Source organism: Myotis nattereri (assembly GCF_964212035.1).
Source record: "Myotis nattereri genome assembly, chromosome: 21".
Taxonomy (NCBI): Eukaryota; Metazoa; Chordata; class Mammalia; order Chiroptera; family Vespertilionidae; genus Myotis; species Myotis nattereri.
The window spans coordinates 11,093,736-11,113,710 of NC_138097.1; the positions used below are offsets into that span (position 1 = coordinate 11,093,736).

Below are 19,975 nucleotides of genomic sequence, written 5' to 3' on the forward strand. Positions count from 1 at the left end.
AGTGAGCGCGCCTTCTCCACGCAGGGACTCCCTGATGTCCCACGAGAGCCTCTCCTCTAGGTATTTGGTAAAAATGTCAAGGGCACGAGGTTAAGTGGGGGAGAAGAAAACGGATTATAAAATAGTGGATTTTCATTTCATTTCATTTTTTTGCCAAAAGGAAAAAATAAGAAAACATTCGTGTGTTATGTTAAACACATCTAGGACAGCGGGGCTTTTCTCTGCCTCTTGGGGGGCGGGGAGAAGGGGGCGGGGGCGGGATCAGCGCCCGGGGCTGGCGAGGGGCGTGCCCCAGCCTAGCTCCGCCCCCCACTCCCGAGAACCCCGAAGCCAGTGCCCCTCACCCGATCACGGTGCCCTGGCACGTGCACGGCGGGAAGGTGGGAGCTGGCGCTCGGCGACCTTCCGCCGTCGCGCAGCTGGGTCCCCACGCTCTCGTTGCTCGCGTGGGCCTCATTCGGCGTGGCACCCCTCCGCGTGGCACCCCTCCGCTCCTCCATCGCGGAGCGCGGAGAGCCCGGCTGCGGGGGCACCTGGAGCAACAGGAGGTGGATGCAGGGAGGGACCACAAAGGCGGAAAAGCACCCCCGGGAGGCGCCCCGGGCGGAAGGAAGCAGGACGCGCTTGGCCGGGTGGGGGGCGGGGGATGGGGGATGGGGCGGTATTTACCACCGCGGGCCAGATTGGGGTTCAACAAATGGCGGCGGTTTTGCCCATCTGAATGGCCCAGACCCGGGGAGGCCGCACGGGGTTGACTCCTTTCCGTCCCTGTGTGTCCATTGAATCGGAATCGGGGTTTCCGCTTGGGGTGCGCTCCCTCTCCACTCTGCTCCCTCCGCGTTGGGGTACATTTTGGAGCTGCGCCCGGTTAGCCTGGGGCACGCAGGCGGCACTTTCACCGGGAGCGTGGAGTGTGGGCACCGTTACTTCCGCAGGCCCGGGCATTCCCGGGCTTCGGAGCCGGACGGTCATTGGCACAAATCCCGAGCTGTCTGCGCGCCTCAGTCCTGGGATGGGGAATAAACCGAAAAAGTATGACTGAAACTCCCGCGACCGCGGCAGGACTCGAACCTGCAATCTTCTGATCCGAAGTCAGACGCCTTATCCATTAGGCCACGCGGCCGCCCGAGATCCGTGGCTGCTTGGATCCGCTAAACAGTCTCATGACCGCGTTGGCCTGGGACCGGTCCACCTGCTCCGTGAGCAGGGGAGGCCGGACCCTGGTTCCCAGGGTTTTGCTGGGTGCGCCCACCCGGAAGTCTCCTTCTCCCCCCGCGGGCGGGCCGGTCCACTTGCGGGCCTCCTATTGGCCGCGCGGGGAGTCTCCCCGCCCGCCTCTCGGGGAAGCCGCGGGACCGTGCGCGGCGCAGACGGGAAGTTGCGGCTGCCAGCGGAGCGCACGGGGCGCGGGGAGGCCACACGCCACCCCGAGGCTGCGTAGGCCGCGCGGAGGGAGCAGCCGCGCCGCTGGCCGGGGGTCGGGAGCGGCAGGCCCGGAGGCCCTAGGGCGGACCGAGGTTTCCGCGGGTTCGGCGCCGGGGAGGCCGGGTCTTGGAGCGGCCGCGCGGCCCCTCCCTCTCCAGCCTGGGAGCGGGGCCCAGGGCGCCGCGCGGGCCGCCGCGGGGCACCTGCGGGCGCCGGGCGTGGGTGGGGGCCCCGGGGAATAGCGGGTTCGAATCCGAGTGCTGTCACCTCCTGGCGCTAGGCCCTCGGGCCGTGGCGTTCGCGATCGTGGCAGCCACCATTTGCCGAGGCCCCGGCCCCGCGACATCTTACCCCTTGTCACCCGCACAGCATCCCGTAGGGCAGAGTCCTGAACCCCATTTTACAGAGCAGGACATCGGGGCCTAAGGCGCGCGCCCAAGGTCACGCAGCTGCTGGGAGCCAGGACCGGGATTCACACCCGCGTCCGCCTCCAGAATCTGGGCTTTTTTCACCAGCGTGTGCGCCTCCCCCGAGTTCACCGAGGAGCCGGCGTGAACCTCAGTTTATTCGGCGAGGACATTGGTACCTCCCCGGGTTGTGTGAGGCTTAGCTGAGACGATGCCCCTAGAAGCGCCTGGCACGTTGCCTGCCTGGGGCGCAATAAGGGCTCAGGGAATGAGGGCTTCCGAGAGAACGGGCGATGCGTGGGTAACACCGCTTCCTGTCGTCTGTCTCCTCCAGGATTGCGGGTGGAAGGCAGGCATGGTCAGGCCCATTGCACTGACGGGAAGACAGAGACGAGACGTGTCTCTCCCCACGTCTTGCCGCCGGTAAAAGCAGCCAAGCTGGAGCCCAAAGCCAGGGGTCCCCCATCCCAGCGGGGAGCTCCCTGCACCCACCATGAGCCGCCTGCTCTGGAGGAAAGTGGCCGGCTCCGCCGCCGTCGGGCCCGGGCCGGGTCCGGCAGCTCCGGGGCGCTGGGTCTCCAGCTCCGCCTCCATCCCCGGCCCCAGCGACGGGCCGCCGCCGCCGCCGCCAGTGCCCTCCGCGGAGGACGCGCAGCTGCGGCACAACCCCTTGCACATCCAGATGCTCTCGAGGGGGCTGCACGAGCAGATCTTCGGGCCCGGCGGCGGGGAGACGCCCGGCGAGGCCGCCGTGCGCCGCAGCGTGGAGCACCTGCAGAAGCACGGGCTCTGGGGGCAGCCGGGCGCGCCCCTGCCCGACGTGGAGCTGCGCCTGCCGCCCCTCTACGGGGGCAGCCTGGACCAGCACTTCCGCCTCCTGGCGCAGAAGCAGAGCCTGCCCTACCTGGAGGCGGCCCACTCGCTCTTGCAGGCCCAGCTGCCCCCCAGGCCCCCGAGCTGGGCCTGGGCGGAGGGCTGGACCCGGTACGGCCCCGCGGGGGAGGCCGAACCCGTGGCCATCCCCGAGGAGCGGGCCCTGGTGTTCGACGTGGAGGTCTGCTTGGCAGAGGGAACCTGCCCCACGCTGGCGGTGGCCATATCCCCCTCGGCCTGGTGAGTGCGGGCTGGGCTGGGATGGGCTGGGATGGGCTGGGGGGGACTTGACCACACGTGGGGCGCCCACCTTACTAGTTGGGTTCAGGGAGCATTTACTGAGCTCCCCCCGGTGGGCGCTTTTGTAGCGACTGCGGATGCGCGGTGAGCTCCGTGCCTGAGCGTTGATCTGTGAACCAGGAGGTGGTGGTTCGATTCCCGGTCAGGGCACATGCTGCGTTGTGGGCAGGAGGCTGCGGATCCATCATTGATGTTTCTCTCGCTCCTTCTTCCTTCTTCTCTGAAATCAATAAAAATACTTTTAAACAATAATGAGATAGGCTTGACCCCAGCTTTCCTGGAGAGAAGGTAGACGCCACACACACCCACGCAGATGGCAGGTGGTGGCAGGGGTTTGTGGAGAATCACAGTTGAGTGCTGTCTGAGAGACTGACCAGTCCCCTTGGGGGCGGTCTCTCTTCCCCTCTCCTGATGGCTTCCTGAGAAGTTAGCCCAAGACTGGCAAACTGTGGCTTGGCAAACCGCGGCTCGCGAGCCACATGCGGCTCTTTGGCCCCTTCAGTGTGGCTCTTCCACAAAATACCGACTTCTGCGCATGGGCCACGAAGTTTCAATGGCGCTGTCCGTGCGCGCCCGCATGTGGTATTTTGTGGAAGAGCCACACTCAAGGGGCCAAAGAGCCGCATGTGGCTCGCCAGCCGCGGTTTGCCGACCACGGGCCTAAGACACGTGAACAGTGTTTCTATTCGGGGGACGCTATGGGGTATTTTGGGCAGGAGAGAGCTCCCGTGGGGGGGGACTGTCCTAGGCGGGACAAGACATTTAAGCATCCCTGCTGCTCCCTTAAATGCCAGACACCCCCGTCCCCCATTCCCAATGTTCCCTGGAGGTAGCACCCCCAGTTGAGACACGCTGCTTTCCTCAGCCTCCCAAGCAGGCATTTCCCCCCCAAAAGGTATAGCTAATCTCCTTTTCTGTTTTTACTTTATTTATTTTTAATTTTGTCCCTTCTTTTCTTTTTAAGTAACTTTCTAAGTGCCGTGCACGCTTCTCGAACAATGATGGCAGCCCTGGCCCTCCCCCCTTTTCAGTCTTTATTCCAGGTTTCAAACACTGTACGGCCTTCACGCTTTCGGGCCTGGCCGGCAAAAAAGTTGGCAGTTTCTTTATTTCTCCTGGAAGCGACTTCTTTGTGAAGAAAGCTGCGAAGTGTTAAATATGCAGCTGAAAATGAGGGAGACGTAGCTGAGTGGCGAAGAGAGGCATTAATGGCAGGAACTAGATGATTTCTCGTGGCTGTAGCTCTAGTTAAGAGGAGAATCTAGCGCTTGTGTAGCTCGATGGTCACAGAGCGGGGACCGTCCATCGTTCGAGAAGCTGAAGTAGGCCGCGGCGGCTGAAAGAAAACTAGGAAACCATTGGCAAGAAAGGCTTGTATTTGGATAATTTAACCGGAGCCCCCTTTTCACTTCCGCCTCTTTCCTCTCCGAACTGTTCACTTGTTTCTCCCTGTGCTGCCCACCGGCCTCTCATTCTCGCTCCTGCTAGCCAGTGGGACTGGGGGCATCGCTCCCTTTGCTTGGGCACCGAGGCCTGGTCCTTCCTCCTGGGGCTGTGTGGCGGGCACAGAGGTCTGGGCTGACACTGGCACCCCCCTCCTGAGGGTATGCGTGGTGGGGGTTGGGGTGCTGCATGGGGCCATCCTAGCTCTTAACTGGGGCCCATTCCTGCTGCATGGCTGGGTCAAGTAACGTCAAGTACCCAACCAGCCCCCAGTTTCCAGTGGGCGGGGGGTGGGGGGGGACTTGGGCAGCCTTCAGGGCAGTTTCCCGAAGGCTGCTGCTCAGGGCTTTGGTCTTCAGACTAGAGGGGCATGCCGCAGGCCGCCAGCACTCATCCAAGACTCAGAGTATTAGTGGCATTTGTTCCGACTCAACTCACATTCACCAAAGGTGTTTGTGTTTTGGCTTTTTTTAATATCACGAGTAAATTCATATTGAGGTGGCTCTCTGCACAGCTGCCAACCTGGATCTTGTCACCAGTATGACTTTTAAAGAATATATATATATATTTTTATTGATTTCAGAAAGGAAGGGAGAGATAGAAACATCAATGATGAGAATCATTAATCGTTGGCCTCCTGCACGCCCCCTACTGGGGATTGAGCACAACCCCAGGCATATGCCCTGACAGAGAGTCCAACCTTGATCTCCAGGTTCATAGGTCGACGCTCAACCACTGAGCCACACCGGCCGGGCCAGTATGACTTTTTATTACCACTAAAGTTCCTGTCATCGCCATAGCCGCACACATTTGACGTTCTCCAGCCTTTTCCTCTGTGTTGTTTCACACGCCCCATGGCAAGGGGGGGAGGTTCCAGCTTGAGTCCCTGAGCTCTCCCCACCCTTTGGAGTGGGAGCTGGATTTTAACATGGGGGACCTCTTTTTGCTGACCCCCGCCCCCCCTTCCACACACACACACACACACACACACACACACACACACACACACGTCTGTTGGAGCTGTCGGCAGGCTACCCCTCCCCCTCCCCGTCAGGGCACAGGGAGCGCCTCTGCAGCTGTGGCGGCCACACATGTGGCCTCGTCACTCACTTTGATGCTGACCGGCCTTGACCCTTTGGCATCCTGTGTGCACAGCGGGCTTTTCCTCCGCGGCCGTCTGCGCATGCTCAGCCTCGTGGCCCCTGAGCAGACTCCAGCCGCTTCCCAATTCCTGTCCGGACATCCCGGTCCCTCCCCCGCCCCGCACAGGGACATTTCCCAGGCACTGTCGCTGCTCTCACTGAGCGAGGCTGCTCAGAGGCACAGACCCTCCGGGGTGTGTGGTTTGCTCTTCGTCCTTTAGAATCAATCGTTCCAGCCTTTGGATGACTCAGCCCGTACATGAATGCAGCATTTGTCCTTTTTTTTTTTTTGCCACTTTCACAGTCCGGCTGGTGTGGCTCAGTGGTTGAGTGTTGACCTATGAACCAGGAGGTCACGTTCAATTCCCGGTCAGGGCACATGCCCGGGTTGTGGGCTCGATCCCAAGTAGGAGGTGTGCAGGAGGCAACCCATCCATGATTCTCTCTCATCACTGATGTTTCTATCTCTCCCTCTCCCTTCCTCTCTGAAATCAATAAAAATATATTTAAAAACAAAACAAACACAAAACCCCACCATTTCCGCTTTGGATTCTATTCGAATTGCTTCTCTCACGTATGGGCACTTGGAGCACGAGCTGTCCTGTTTACAGACGTGAGGGGTGGGGACTATTTCTAAAGCACCCGAGAGCCGAGCTCAGGGTCTGTGCTCACCTGGGCGGAGCTAGGGCTGAACCCGGACCCCGGGCTGTGGCCCTGGCACCCTCCTTACCTGCGGGAGCTCTTGCGACCACCGCCAACACATACTCCTGCCCCGCCCCACCTGGCCTCGCTCTGTGAGGGTTAGGAGCACCCATCGGTCTCACTGCTGTCCCCCTACTAGGGATTGAGCACAACCCCAGGCAGGTGCCCTGACAGAGAATCCAACCTGGACCTCTGTCAAGTGTGGCCTGGCCTCGGTGGCGGGTCTGCAGGGGGTGCCTTGGAGCGGAACTTGGAAGCCTCTTGGCTGACCCTGCCTGCCTCTCCTCCCTCAGGTATTCCTGGTGCAGCCGGCGGCTGGTGGAAGAGCGTTACTCTTGGACCAGCCAGCTGTCGCCGGCTGATCTCATCCCCCTGGAGGCCCCCGCCAGTGCCGGCGCCACCCAGCGAGGCGGGCAGGAGCAGCTAGTGGTGGGGCACAACGTTTCCTTTGACCGCGCCCACATCAGGGAGCAGTACCGGATCCAGGTGAGGGTCCTGGGCCGGCGCAGCGGCTGGTCTCGGTGATGGGGGGATGCACTGTCGACCAGCCTGTTCCGGGACCTGGTTGTCCCAGGACAATGGCCCTTCCTTGTGTGGCCTGTGAGAGCTCAGCATGGGTCTTTGCGGGCTCCGGGCCCGCAGCCTGGCTCCCTCCTGCCTCAGCCATGGATGAGCGGTGCGAGCTCCCCAGCTTCCTTCTTCGTAAGAGGAGGGAGGGGACAGCAGCTGTCTCATAGGCCTGTTCGGAGGGTCAGACCAATGTGCATGTCAGATACATGCCGGGTGTACAGTTGTGACAATTTTTTAAAAAATTATTTTCTTTAAAAACATATTTGTATTGATTTCAGAGAGGAAGGGAGAGGGAGAGAGAGAGAAACATCAACGATGAGAGAATCAGATCAGCTGCCTCCTGCACGCCTCCTACTGGGGATTGAGCCTGCAACCCGGGCATGTGCCCTTGACTGGAATCGAACCCGGGACCCTTCAGTCCGTAGGCCAATGCTCTATCCACTGAGCCACACCGGCCAGGGCTAGTTGTGACAGTTGTTAACTTTATGAAAATGCTTTATCATGTGTTCTCCTGACAGCGCGGGGAAGGGCAGCGCAGGGGACGCAGCCTTAGCCCGTGGCTGAGGGTGCGGAGGCCCAGCCTTGCCCGCTTGCCCAGGGCCATGGAGCTTGTGAGTGGTGGGGCTGGGGTTGCGCCTGAGAGCTCAGAAGGCCTTGCTTTGGCCACGCTGTGCCCAGGGTGCCCTCCGAGCTGTGCTGGATGCTGGGAGGACTTGTGTGTTGGGATTGAGCCAGGTCCACACCTTCAGGGTGGCTAGAATTTGGGGGGGCGGCCCCTCACAGGCATGAAGGCGTGGGAAGCGGTGTGAGGGGGAGGGAGCGGTGAGGAGCCCGGGCGGGCGGGTCCCTCAGCCGCAGCCTGTCCTCAGGGCTCCCGCATGCGCTTCCTGGACACCATGAGCATGCACATGGCCATCTCGGGGCTCAGCAGCTTCCAGCGCAGCCTGTGGATGGCGGCCAAGCAGGGCAAGCGCAAGGCCCGGCAGGTCACACAGCGAGCCCAGAAGTCCCAGGGCAAAGGCAACGGCCCAGCGGTGAGGACGCCTGCGGGGGGGCTGGGGACCCCTTCACCGCCCGCCGGTCAGGCCTGGGGCCAGCTGAGCCGCCGTGTCCCTTGCTCCGGCCCCTCAGATCTCCTCCTGGGACTGGCTGGACATCAGCAGCGTCAACAACCTGGCGGACGTGCACGGCCTGTACGTCGGGGGGCCGCCCTTAGAGAAGGAGCCCCGCGAGCTCTTCGTCAAGGGCAGCATGAAGGACGTCCGCGAGAACTTCCAGGTATGGGGGTGCAGAGGGCTGCAGGTATGGGGGTGCAGCGGGGGTGGCGGAGCCCTCGCCGACCCCGGGAGCATCGCGCCAGACCTGACCCTGAGCCTGGCGGTGGTAGTGGGACGGCTGCCCACCCAGCGCCTTCCTGTCGCCTGTGCCAGGACCTGATGCAGTACTGTGCCCAGGACGTGTGGGCCACCTACGAGGTCTTCCAGCAGCAGCTGCCACTCTTCCTGGAGAGGTGAGCGCGGCCCCAGGGGAGCCCGGGCTGGTGTGTTCCCAGCACCCGGCCCGCTGCCGTCAGGGGGCGCGGGGTTGTTCTTGGGCCCAGGGCCTTGGCCTTTCGGGGCTGAAAGATGGGCGCTGCTCTGTCCGTGGGGGCCGCCGGGGCCCTGGACGCTGGTTTCTGCAGATCCTGCAGGGAGGCTGGGGCTGTGCGTGGTCCCAGCTTTTTAAGCACCCACTCCACCCAGATCAGCGCTCAGGGCTTCCGGTCCGGTCCGTGTGGTCGGAGTCCTGTCAGCCAGACCCAGTTTGAGTGTTGAGTCTTTAGGGTTCTCGCTACACAGTATCTTGTCATCTGCACGAACACACGCTTTATCTTTTATACTGTGTTTCTATGTATCTTTTTGTTTTTGTTGTTAATCCTCACGGGAGGCTATTTTTCCATTGATGTTTAGAAAGAGTGGAGAGACAGAGAGAAATATCCTTGTGAGAGAGAGACATCTGATTGGTTGCCTCCTGCACCTGCCCCAGCCAGGGTCAGGATCGAGCCTCCAACCCAGGTATGTGCCCTTGACCAGAATCGAACCCGGGACCCTTTCCGCAGGCCGACGCTCTATCCACTGAGCCACACCGGTTAGGGCTTTACTGTATCTCTTCTAGGTTTAGATGTTCAGACACACAAATGCTTGCACTGTGTTAGCGCTGTACATACAGCTCTGTAGCCGGAGCAGCAGCCGTGTGCAGAGCCCAGGTGGGCGGGGGCGGACCATCTAGGTGTGCCGCTGTCTCTGCCGTGCCCACGGTGGCAGTCACCTAGCGACAGACACCTTTCTCAGAACGTGCCCCATTGGTGAGCAGCACATGAATGAATCCACTTTACGGATGAAGGGAGGCTCAGAGCGGGGAAGCGACTCCCAGCCCCGTGGCCGGAGCGGCGAAGCTGGGGTTTAAACCCCGTCTGTGGCTGCAGGGCTGTGCTTGGCACGGGGCGGGGATCGGGGTGGGGACCGGGCCAAAGCCCTCCTCCTGGGGTCGCTGACGGCTGCCCCGGTGTTGGCGCCCAAGGTGTCCCCACCCGGTGACTCTGGCCGGCATGCTGGAGATGGGGGTGTCCTACCTGCCCGTCAATCAGAACTGGGAGCGCTACCTGGCGGAGGCGCAGAGCACCTACGAGGAGCTGCAGCGGGAGATGAAGAAGTCGCTGATGGACCTGGCCAACGACGCCTGCCAGCTGCTGTCGGGAGAGAGGTACCCGCCTGGGCGGGCGGGGGCCGGGCAGGGGGCGGCGGGGGGGCTGGCTTTCGGCTCGGCCTCAGCGCTGCCTGGCGGGCTGGCTGCGCAGGTACAAAGACGACCCCTGGCTCTGGGACCTGGAGTGGGATCTGCAGGAGTTTAAGCAGAAGAAGGTGAGGCGGGTGAAGAGGAGCGAGCCGGCTGCCGCCAGCGACGTGCCCAGCGAGGGTGCCGGGGCCCCCGGAGACGCCAAGGATCAGGAAGGTGGGGCGCTCGGGCGGGAGGTGGGCAGAGGTGGGCCTTGGGAAGGTGCCGCTCCCGCCGCCAGGAGGCTGGGCGGGTCTGTCTGAGAGACCCTTCCCTGGTTCCGATCCTGTGTCCCTCCCCCCCTTCTCCCCCGCCCTGCCTGCAGACCCCGGCCCCCCCAGTGAGGAGGAGGAGCTTCAGCGCGCTGTCACGGCCCGCGCCTGCTTGGAGCAGCTGAAGGGGACCACAGAGCTCCTGCCCAAGCGGCCCCAGCACCTTCCTGGACACCCTGGGTGAGCCCTGGCCCCTCCCCTCCCAGGATGCCCTGCTCCGGGCCCAGCACGGGTTGGCGTGCTGCCCTTGGTTCCTGCTGCCTCCCGTGCCTGTTCTCAGCTAGTTCCCTCTGCCCGGCTCACCGAGCACCTGCTGTGTGCCGCCCTGGCAGCCTTGGGGTGCAGATGGCATCACAGCTCCTCCTTCCTGGAGCTCCCTCACCCCGAGTTGCCAGGCACACAGACCAGCCAGCGCAGCTGGTGTCTGTATCCAGGGTCAGAGCCTGGCTGCCTGGGGTAATCAGGGAAGGCTTCCTTGTGGAGGTGGCCCTTCACTGGAGCCTCATAGAGGGCACAGTTGGGAGAACAGGGGCAGCCAGGATGACCAACAAGTGAGAGACAGAACTCTGATGGCCTGGGAATGTCATGAGAACCGAGGTGTGTGGGGGCGGGGGGAGGCGGGGGGCAGATCTGCTTGTTGCTATGGCCAGTGGCCCTCCAGGAAGGGAACTGCCCTGGGCATTCCTGGCCCCTCTGCAGCCTAGTCCAGTGGGGCCTTTCAGTTACTCTGCGGGCCCCACGGGGGTTCCGGGCCACGTCCCAGAGGGCGAGAGTGGCAGCGGAGGCTGAGGTCCCAGGCGTTGGAGGGTGGGTGGAGCCCGCCACGGGGAGAGAGCCTTCCTTGCAGTCACACCGTGACACTTCTCCTCCGGGGGCACAGGTGGTACCGGAAGCTCTGTCCCCGGCTGGATGACCCTGCGTGGACCCCGGGCCCCAGCCTCCTCAGCCTGCAGATGCGCGTCACCCCCAAGCTCATGGCGCTGACCTGGGACGGCTTCCCCCTGCACTTCTCAGAGCGGCACGGCTGGGGGTACCTGGTGCCCGGGCGGCGGGACAACCTGGCTAAGGTGCCATCGTCGGGGGTGGCCTGCCCCTACAGGTGAGGCTCCGGCTGGGGCCGGGGAGGGAGCTGAGCTCCCAGGATCCTTCCTGCTGGGGAAGGGCGAGGGCCTGAGGCTGGGTTCTAGCCCCCTTTTCACGGCCCCTCCCCCTCTAGGCTCAGAGCCAGGTGCTCGGGAGGGGGGAGGACTAGGGGGGGAGGACTGGGGGGGTGGGGAGGACTAGGGGGAGGGGGGAGGACTAGGGGGGGAGGACTGCGGGGGTGGGGAGGACTAGGGGGAGGGGGGAGGGCTGGGGGGGTGGGGAGAACTAGGGCCCGCTCCCCGCCCAGGGCCCGGCTGCCTCCATAGGAACGTGCGGAGGGCGGGGCTTTCTCTCTGAGTGTAACTCACCGAGCACGAGTCACCGTCTGGGCTACGACCCCTTGGGGGCGCTCTCCCCGTGCCTTCCAAGCAGTGGCTGAGACAGGTTATCCCCATCAGAGTGGACGAAGCACAGGCCGAGGGCAGCTGTTGATGGGAGGTCAAGGCCGAGGGCTTTGAGAGGCAGGGGCTGGGAGGAGCCTCAGACTGCAGTGGCCCAGGGTCCTGGCTCGGCAGGGCAGCCGGGGTCCCTCGTGGATCTCAGGAAAGGGGCTGGGATCGCCCTGCTCCTGCGAGAGAGGAGGGTGGGTGCGTTGGCAGGAGCCGGCCTGGGGCGGGCGGCTGACCCCCCTCGCCCGCTCTGAGTTTCCCTGGGGAGGCGCAGCTCTGGGGCCTGAGAGCAGCTTCGATAGTCAGTCCAGGCCTTGGACCAGCCTGCCCCCAGGGTGCTGGGTCACTTCCGATGTGTTGCTCGCCGTCTAAAACCGGGGAGGGCTGCCCACTCCTGCTCAGGGCTGATTCTGAAGACTGAACAAGGGGAATTGTGGGAGGCCCCGCCCCTGCCCGCCCGAGCGGGCACCCTAACCAGAGCCGCTGCTGCTCTTCTCGCCCAGAGCCATCGAGTCCCTGTACGCGAAGCACTGCGCCGAGCAGGGGAAGCGGCAGCCGGAGCCGCAGGCGGCGCGCCTGGCCGAGGAGTTCCTGCTCAGCGAGAGCAGCGCCCAGTGGCAGATGGTGAGGGCGGGCGCCAGCCTGAGCTCGGGGAGGGTCGCCGTGCCCTCCGGGGAAGGGGGGAGTGGGGCACGGTGTGCCCAGCTCTCACCCAGGCCGGCCTGGGCTGTCTGCGTGCCGCAGGGAGGGGCTGGTGGATTCCGGCCGACCCAGCCTCCTGCTTCACTCCCTTGGTACCTGGGCCCATCCAGGTGGAAGAGCTGGGCTGCTTAGAGGTGCAGGATGAGGCCAAGGCGGACAGCTCGGAGGCGGCAGTTCCGGGTCAGCCCCCAGCTCTGGTGAGCAGGGCGCGGGCTCAGTTCCTGGGGGGTGGGGGTGGGGGTACTGGCGGCCGGGACCTCCTTACGCCCTTAGTAGCAGCTCTCCACCTGCGCCCCAAGGTCCTGGGGGTTGGGAGGTGCTGCCTGCCTTTGGTGGCCCCACACTTGCGGGAAGGCCCAGGAGGAAGCCGGAGAAGGGTGGCTGGCCTGCCCCTTCCCAGCTCACCTGCTCAGCGATCCAGGCCCCTTTCCCACCCCAACTACCCCTGGCCCATGCTGAATGCAGGCGCTGGGGCAGGGCCTGATCTAGGTGTGTGGCCCCACAGACTGGGGCTGGCGGCCCCAAAGCCAGCCAGCCAGCCTATCACCACGGCAACGGGCCCTACCACGACGTGGACATCCCCGGCTGCTGGTTCTTCAAGCTGCCGCACAAGGTGGGTGTCCTGGTTCGCGCCCGTCCGTGTCCTCGTGGCGCTCAGGGCTCCCGGCAGGCCTGCGTGGCTCAGCCCGCGAGACCGCCCCTCGCAGGAACGGCGGTGGCGGTGCTGGGGCCCAGCGTGCTCTTGGGACAGATAGCACCATCGGAGCCGTGTTCCCGTGGAAACTGGGCGGGCAGGACATGCCAGGTGCTGGCACTGAGTCTGCTCCACGATGGGTGTTGAGTGACGGCTGCTCCTGCGAAGGGGCAGGTTTGCTGTCTTTAGTGCCTGCCTGTGCGGCCGTCGGGGCGGGCTTGCCCCCGCTGCTCTGCTCCAGGCTCTGGGCTGTGAGGCAGCGCCCGAGCGCACAGGGCACCGGCGCCCCGGCCAGGGCCTGCCACCTGCCTCCAGCCCCTGCTTCCGTTGCCCGCAGGACGGCAACAGCTGCAACGTGGGCAGCCCCTTCGCCAAGGACTTCCTGCCCAAGATGGAGGACGGCACCCTGCAGGCGGGCCCGGGAGGCGCCAGCGGGCCCCGGGCCTTGGAAATCAACAAGATGATTTCTTTCTGGAGGAACGCCCACAAACGGATCAGGTGGGCACCGCAGGGGACGGACGTGCCCATCTGCCCCTGGCAGGTTCCTGCAGCCTGGGCTCCCTCCCCGCCTCCCCAGGGCCCCTGACTCGGCCTGTGCTGAGCGGACAGCCCCGCTGTGGTCTGGAGGCCCGGCTACTTGTAGTCCTGGTGCCGCGTGTCCACAGGCAAGACCCCTCCCTCTCCAGCCTCAGCTGCCCTGTTTATAGAGAGAATGGTACTGTAGGACCCCGATGACCCCCCCCCCGCCCCCCAGCTCTAAAAGGACCCCTCGGTGTAACTGCTGAGCACCAGGGCTGTCCTCTGCTGGGGGCTGGGCATGCTAAATGGATTCACCTTGAAGGCTGGGTCCAGGTGGGGGCTGCCCGCAGCCCAGGGCGGGAGGAGTGCTGATGGTTCGCAGCTGCCCTGAGGTGGACCAGGCTGCGGGTGGACGCCGCACGGGTGCTCTGGGATGAGGGCAGAGGCTGCTGGCCGGTTCTCAGATGGCACAGGCTCCTGGCTGGTAGATTCTAGGGCCCCAGGTGGGCAGTGAGGGCCCCGTGGGAGGGTTGGATTCTGCCCCGGGGGCTGTGCTGAGCCTCGGCCTGTCCGTCCCCCAGCTCCCAGATGGTGGTGTGGCTGCCCAGGTCGGCTCTGCCCCGTGCGGTGACCAGGTAAGGCCTGCCCAGTGGTTGGGGGACAGGAGTGGGGGCGGGCGGTCCTAGGACCAAAGCAGGCTGCTGAGGCCCGTGCTCTCCTCTGCCCCCAGGCACCCAGATTACGATGAGGAAAACCGCTACGGGGCCATCCTGCCCCAGGTGGTGACCGCTGGCACCATCACCCGCCGGGCCGTGGAGCCCACGTGGCTCACCGCCAGCAACGCCCGGGTACGTGTCCCGCACCCTGGTCCCTGCCCGTCCCCTCCGATGCGGCTAGAAACGGGGGTTGCAAGGGCCTTCAGTGAGGGGCAGGAAAAGGACCCCGAGATCGGGGTCAGGCAGGACTCGGGTTCTTATCTAGCTTCTCAAGTCAGCCATTTTAGGAAACGCGCATGTTCTGGCACCTGCTGCCGGCCAGACACTGACCAGGCGTGACGGCCGCAGCCGTTGCGGTTAAACGGGGCCGGCGCAGGGTGGGGAGGCCCTTACCTGCCAGCCTGTTGCTGCTACGCCGCCGCCCCGGCCGGAGTGGGTGGGCGTCTCAGGGGTGTCTCTTCCTGCAGCCCGACCGAGTGGGCAGCGAGCTGAAGGCCATGGTGCAGGCCCCGCCCGGCTACGTCCTGGTGGGCGCCGACGTGGACTCGCAGGAGCTGTGGATCGCAGCGGTGCTGGGAGACGCCCACTTCGCGGGCATGCACGGTGGGCAGGAGCGGGCCGGCGCGGGGAGGGAGCCGGCTGCGAGGCGGGGCCGGCATGTCTGAGCCCCTCTCCCTCCGTCCTGCCCCCAGGCTGCACGGCCTTCGGCTGGATGACCCTGCAGGGCCGCAAGAGCCGGGGCACCGACCTGCACAGCAAGACGGCCGCCACCGTGGGCATCAGCCGCGAGCACGCCAAGGTCTTCAACTACGGCCGCATCTACGGGGCCGGGCAGCCCTTCGCCGAGCGCCTGCTCATGCAGTTCAATCACCGCCTCACCTCCCAGGAGGCGGCCGAGAAGGCCCAGCAGATGTACGCCGTCACCAAGGGCCTGCGCAGGTGAGGGTCCCCTGCATCGTTTCCCGGGCCTCAGGCCCGCTCTGCGACCCCCCACTGCCCCCGTCTGCCCTCCCTCCCCTTACCTGGCTCTCTCCCTTCACACCCGTGACTGAGCTGCAGGGTGGCTCGTCCCAGGGTTGTGACATTTAAGTCGGCCTTGAACAGGTTTCCTTAGAGCAGCGGTTCTCAACCTGTGGGTCTCGACCCCTTTGGGGGTTGATCGACCCTTTCACAGGGGTCGCCTAAATACATCCTGCATATCAGATATTTACATGACGATTCATAACGGTAGCAAAATTGGTTATGAAGCAGCAACGAAAATTTTATGGTTGGGGGTCACCACAACATGAGGAACTGTATTGAGAACCACTGCCTTAGAGGGTTAATTACATTTGCCAGCCCTGCCCTAGCCGGTGTGGCTCAGTGGATAGAGCGTTGGCCTGCAGACTGAAGGGTCCCGGGTTCGATTCGGTTCAAGGGCACATTCCCAGGTTGCGGGCTCGATCCCCAGTAGGGGGCATGCAGGAGGCAGCTGACCAATGATTCTCTTCCCCTCTCCCTTCCTCTCTGAAATCAATAAAAATATATATTTTTAAAAATCTGCCAGTCCTTTGGCAGTTGCGTCTGAGGCTTTGGGACAGGCAGCTACCCCGGCATAACCCAAAGCGTGGATTCCTGTCTGGGCTCTGCCAGCCTCTCCGTGCCCATTTCTGCCTCTGAAGCGAGCCTGTGGGGGACAGGCAGGGGCCCGGGGCTTGGCACAGAGCAGACACTCCCATGGGCATGATGGTGGTGACTTGCCCCCAGGTATCGGCTGTCCGATGAGGGCGAGTGGCTGGTGAGGCAGCTGCACATCCCCGTGGAGAGGAGTGAGGACGGCTGCGTTTCCCTGCAGGATCTGCGCAAGGTCCAGAGGGAAGCTTCGAGAAAGTGAGAGCCCTCTGGGTGTGGAGGGAGGGAGGAGGGTCCGGGTGGGCCCTGGGAGCTGGGATGAGCTGATAGGGAAAGACAATGCTTGTTCGGTCTGTTCTGGTCCCCAGGTCCCGCGGGAAGAAGTGGAATGTGGTTGCAGAGCGTATGTGGACGGGGGGCACGGAGTCAGAGATGTTCAACAAGCTGGAGAGCATCGCCACGGCCGACGAGCCACGCACCCCGGTGCTGGGCTGCCGCATCAGCCGGGCCCTGGAGCCCTCGGTGGCTCAGGGGGAGGTACTGCGTGGACACGGGAGGTCACAGGAGGGAGGGAGGGAGGGAGGCACAGATGCGGGCGGGATCCCTCACCGGCGCCCCTCCCTCCCCAGTTCATGACCAGCCGGGTGAACTGGGTGGTGCAGAGCTCCGCGGTGGACTACCTGCACCTCATGCTCGTGGCCATGAAGTGGCTGTTCGAGGAGTTCGCCATCGACGGGCGCTTCTGCATCAGCATCCACGACGAGGTCCGCTACCTGGTGCGCGAGGAGGACCGCTACCGCGCGGCCCTGGCCCTGCAGATCACCAACCTGCTGACCAGGTGGGCCGGGCTCCGGACCAGGCTGAGTGCGATCTGAGCTCTCATCTCCCCGGAAGTGGATGTGTTAGCTTTCCTCTCTAGTTTTTTAAAGTCTAAAGGTTGGCCTTCAACTTTTAAAGATTTCTTGGCCTGAAAGTGTCATAGATTAGATCACTGATGTGGTGAGCAGGCGGGCCAGGGGCGTTTCCCCAAATAGTAGCTCTCAAATAGCGCCCCCTACGAATACACCTTTATCTGTGAACGTTTCCTTCAGTGCCAGAAGCTGGTTATTCTGATTCCTAACAGAGTAATATATGGCTAGTGGGGAAATTCACGTGATTTTAAAATAATTTACACCTTATGTATTGGCTTGCATTTTCTCATGGTAGAATTTCACTTACTGGTTGAACTAAATGATAGCACAGTTCCGTGTGCATCTGCCCCTGAGAACCAGTGGGACGATGTGTTTACAATACGCGGCGTGTCTCCAGTGCCCTCTGCACTGTGTCCCGGGGGCGTTGCGTAAGGAGCTAACAGAGTCCTTGTATACTCAGGTGATGAGGGACATCTTTACATCAGTGACGCGTGCCATCCCTGCCATCCCTGCCTCTCGGGAGCTCCCTGTGGGGCGTGGGTAGGCGGGGGCGCGACAGGAGCCGCTGAGGGGGCTGCTCTCTTTCAGGTGCATGTTCGCCTACAAGCTGGGCCTCAATGACCTGCCCCAGTCAGTCGCCTTTTTCAGTGCCGTCGACATTGACCGGTGTCTCAGGAAGGAAGTGACCATGGATTGTAAAACCCCCTCCAACCCGACGGGGATGGAAAGGAGATACGGGGTTCCCCAGGGTGAGCACACGCCTTGGTGTCTCTTGTCATGGGTGGGAGGTGAGGTGCCCTGGGCAGCGCTCTGCCACAGGAAGCTCGGGCACCAGAGGACGAGTCCCCTTAGCAAGCAGGTTGGCTGCGTGTGTATAACGTGCCCTGGGCCCCCCGGGAGCGGGACGGGAACCCCAAGGGGCTGCGCCTCCGGGGCGTGCTCACAGGAGTGACGGCGCGTTGGCAGCTCTGGTTCTTCCATCGGCACCTCTCCCTCTCCAACCACACCGGCCACATTTAAAGGTTTATTGTGCAAAGTCAAAGTGCATTCTTAAGTGAAAAAAAGCTGTGCCCCGAACGCCAAACAACCAAAAAGCCTCCTTTCTAGAGGAAGCGTATCTAAGACGAACATTTTATACAGAAGCACAGGGCCCTCCCGAGCTCCGAGCCCCGTGCCCAGTGTCGTTAGCAACCTGCTCTCTTCCAGGCGAAGCGCTGGACATCTACCAGGTCCTGGAACTCACCAAAGGCTCCCTGGAGAGGCGCGGCCGGCCGGGCCCGTAGCCGCCGAGGCGGGCATTGCTCCCGTGGAGCTCCCCGGGTGCGCGGCGCCCACACTCAGGCTTTCGGCTGCGCTTGGCCAGGAGCAGGCTGCCAGGGAGGACCGCCTGCCACAGAAGGTGCAGCAAGTTCAACGGGTTCAGAACCAGGAGGCCAACGTCGGTGCAGGCTGTCGGACAAGGGGCAGTGTGCTTGTCGGGTAAACAGGAAGCAGAAGCCCCAAAGGGCACATTAACTCAGGCATTTCGTTTCTTTCCTCCTTTTCTTCTTGGCTGGTTCTTTGCTCTGTTCTCCGTGCTCTGACGTGGTGTCCTAGAAGGAGAAGGTGACCACCCTGCTCAGAGGCCTGGAAATAAACAGATCCTTTATCTTCTCATCGGAGCCTCGGCAGCTATGCTTTCTCCCGTCCCACTGGCTGCGCCGCAGGGGGGGGAGGCCTCGGGGCAGAGGCAGGCAGTGTACACTCTCTGGACCTTTGTTCGCCAGGGAGATGCACGGGACAAGATGGCAGAGGAGGAGCCCCGAAACGCTCACCTCCAGCGGCAAGCAGGTCGAGGGAGTGGACGGGGCAGGGACACCATGGCCTGGAGTGGGACAGTGTGGGGGGCAGAAGTTTTGAGAAGCCAGAAATTCGAGCGTTTATCCAACTCTGGGCCCTGCTTCAAAGGTGCTGCAGGCCCAGGGTGTGCTATCAACGGAAACCAAAGGAGCGAACAGGCCGAGGGAGGAGGGAGGAGGGAGGAGGGAGGAGGAAGCACAGCAGGTCCTGAGCCAGAACGCTGGGGCCGGGCGGTCAGCTCCAATGCGTCACCCACAGACAGACCTCGTTTCGTCACCACCCCTTCTGGAAATGTGTGCCCCAAATGTATGTAAGTGTGGGCCCCTGGGTGTAGCTCAAAGCTTCTGAACCTCCTCCTCTTGAGGGTTTAGTTGTGTCTCGGCCTGGCGCCCTTTCAGCCCATCCTCTGTCTGGCTGTTGCCCCCCCATTTTCCTGCGGCTGCTCCCAGACAGGCTCCCCGCAGCCCGTTGGGAAGGGTGGCAGGACTCCTGCCCCCAGTCGGAAGCAGACACCGACCTCTCTGTTCTCGTCATTCTCCTCCTCCTCCTCCTCTTCCTCCTCCTCTCGGAGAAGCATGTCCAGGATGTTCCCCTTGATCTTGAAGTCCCGCGAGGTGCTGAGCTTTATGTGCTGCATCAGGTTCACCTGTATGGACACAAGCGCGGCACATGTTCCTGCTGCTGCACACGCAGGGCCGCCCCAGCCTCACCTACACCCCTCAGGTCCTACTTAAAGCGAGCTCACGCCCTGGCCCTGCTTTCCCACCAGTTTCTTTTTCTTTCGATTTCAGAGAGAGAGAGAGAAATAGAAACATCAATGATGAGAGAGATTCATTGATCGGCTGCCTCCTGCACGCCCCCCACTGGGGATGAGCCCACAACCCAGGCATGTGCCCTGACTGGGAATCGAACCGTGACCTCCTGGTTCATAGGTCAATGCTCAACCCCTGAGCAGGGCTCCAACAGTTTCCTACGGGTTGTCTGGATTGAGGCTGTCAGGTCAGACACAGAAAGGGCCGCACCCTCCCCATGCAGCCTGGCTGCCTCAGTGGCAGGTCCCCTCCAGGTAAATGAACGGGTAGAAGAGAAGAGAGTGTGTTTACCTTGGACCTCTTGGAGAGGAAGATGAGGAATTTCTCATACTGTTCAATGGCGAAGATGAGGTTGGGGATTGGCTTGGTTTCCCGAAGAACTCTGGCCTGCGGGAGAGAAGCCCTACGTTCAGGTTCAGGGGTTCCTGAGGTCTTCCAAAGCTGTCAGAACCACCATGGCTTTGGGGAACGCTGGGCCATCTTTCAATCAAATGCACTTTTGCTCAGGTACCAGCCACCTAAGATGGTTGGCAGTTCCATCTCATCAAAGGACTTCAATGCCAGCAGAGAGCACACCGAGTCCTTCCACTGATTACCCTAAGTACTTGCTGGCACCTAGAGGCTGGCCAGGGAAGGGCCATCGGGAGAACTGTGGTTGCCTCTCTTACTGATGTCAGATAGGAAGGGGGAG

At 62.8% G+C, this 19,975-nt stretch overlaps 3 protein-coding genes across 6 annotated transcripts in view; 2 read left to right on the forward strand and 1 right to left on the reverse strand.

Moving 5' to 3' along the window:
• The window catches only part of CRTC3 (CREB regulated transcription coactivator 3), a gene marked incomplete at its 5' end in the record, with an annotated part of 1,283,408 nt that overhangs the window by 1,094,237 nt on the left and 169,196 nt on the right, over nucleotides 1–19,975 (forward strand). The gene's annotated exons all lie outside the window — the stretch shown is intronic.
• On the forward strand, nucleotides 1,390–18,289 carry POLG (DNA polymerase gamma, catalytic subunit). Of its 4 annotated transcripts, XM_081114709.1 has the most exons (23): nucleotides 1,390–1,517; nucleotides 2,167–2,945; nucleotides 6,586–6,778; nucleotides 7,732–7,896; nucleotides 7,994–8,140; nucleotides 8,293–8,372; nucleotides 9,422–9,604; nucleotides 9,699–9,853; nucleotides 10,002–10,128; nucleotides 10,829–11,047; nucleotides 11,984–12,104; nucleotides 12,293–12,379; nucleotides 12,688–12,795; nucleotides 13,214–13,374; nucleotides 13,977–14,030; nucleotides 14,126–14,243; nucleotides 14,579–14,714; nucleotides 14,804–15,050; nucleotides 15,858–15,980; nucleotides 16,091–16,259; nucleotides 16,352–16,560; nucleotides 17,222–17,382; nucleotides 17,840–18,289. In XM_081114709.1, the coding sequence occupies exons 2-23, from the start codon at nucleotides 2,326–2,328 to the stop codon at nucleotides 17,914–17,916; spliced, it is 3,660 nt and encodes a 1,219-aa protein (XP_080970835.1). In that variant the 5' UTR covers nucleotides 1,390–1,517; nucleotides 2,167–2,325; the 3' UTR covers nucleotides 17,917–18,289. The 4 variants fall into 4 exon arrangements, with proteins under 4 accessions (XP_080970835.1, XP_080970836.1, XP_080970837.1 ...); XM_081114710.1 differs by lacking the exon at nucleotides 12,688–12,795; XM_081114711.1 differs by lacking the exon at nucleotides 7,732–7,896.
• FANCI (FA complementation group I) overlaps nucleotides 17,644–19,975 on the reverse strand; it is a gene marked incomplete at its 5' end in the record, with an annotated part of 49,969 nt that continues 47,637 nt past the window's right edge. The window contains 3 exons of the mRNA XM_081114714.1: nucleotides 17,644–18,225; nucleotides 18,990–19,118; nucleotides 19,576–19,671. Of these exons, the coding sequence (XP_080970840.1) occupies nucleotides 18,145–18,225; nucleotides 18,990–19,118; nucleotides 19,576–19,671 (306 nt within the window). The 3' untranslated portion in view covers nucleotides 17,644–18,144. The remainder of the gene's footprint in view (nucleotides 18,226–18,989; nucleotides 19,119–19,575; nucleotides 19,672–19,975) is intronic.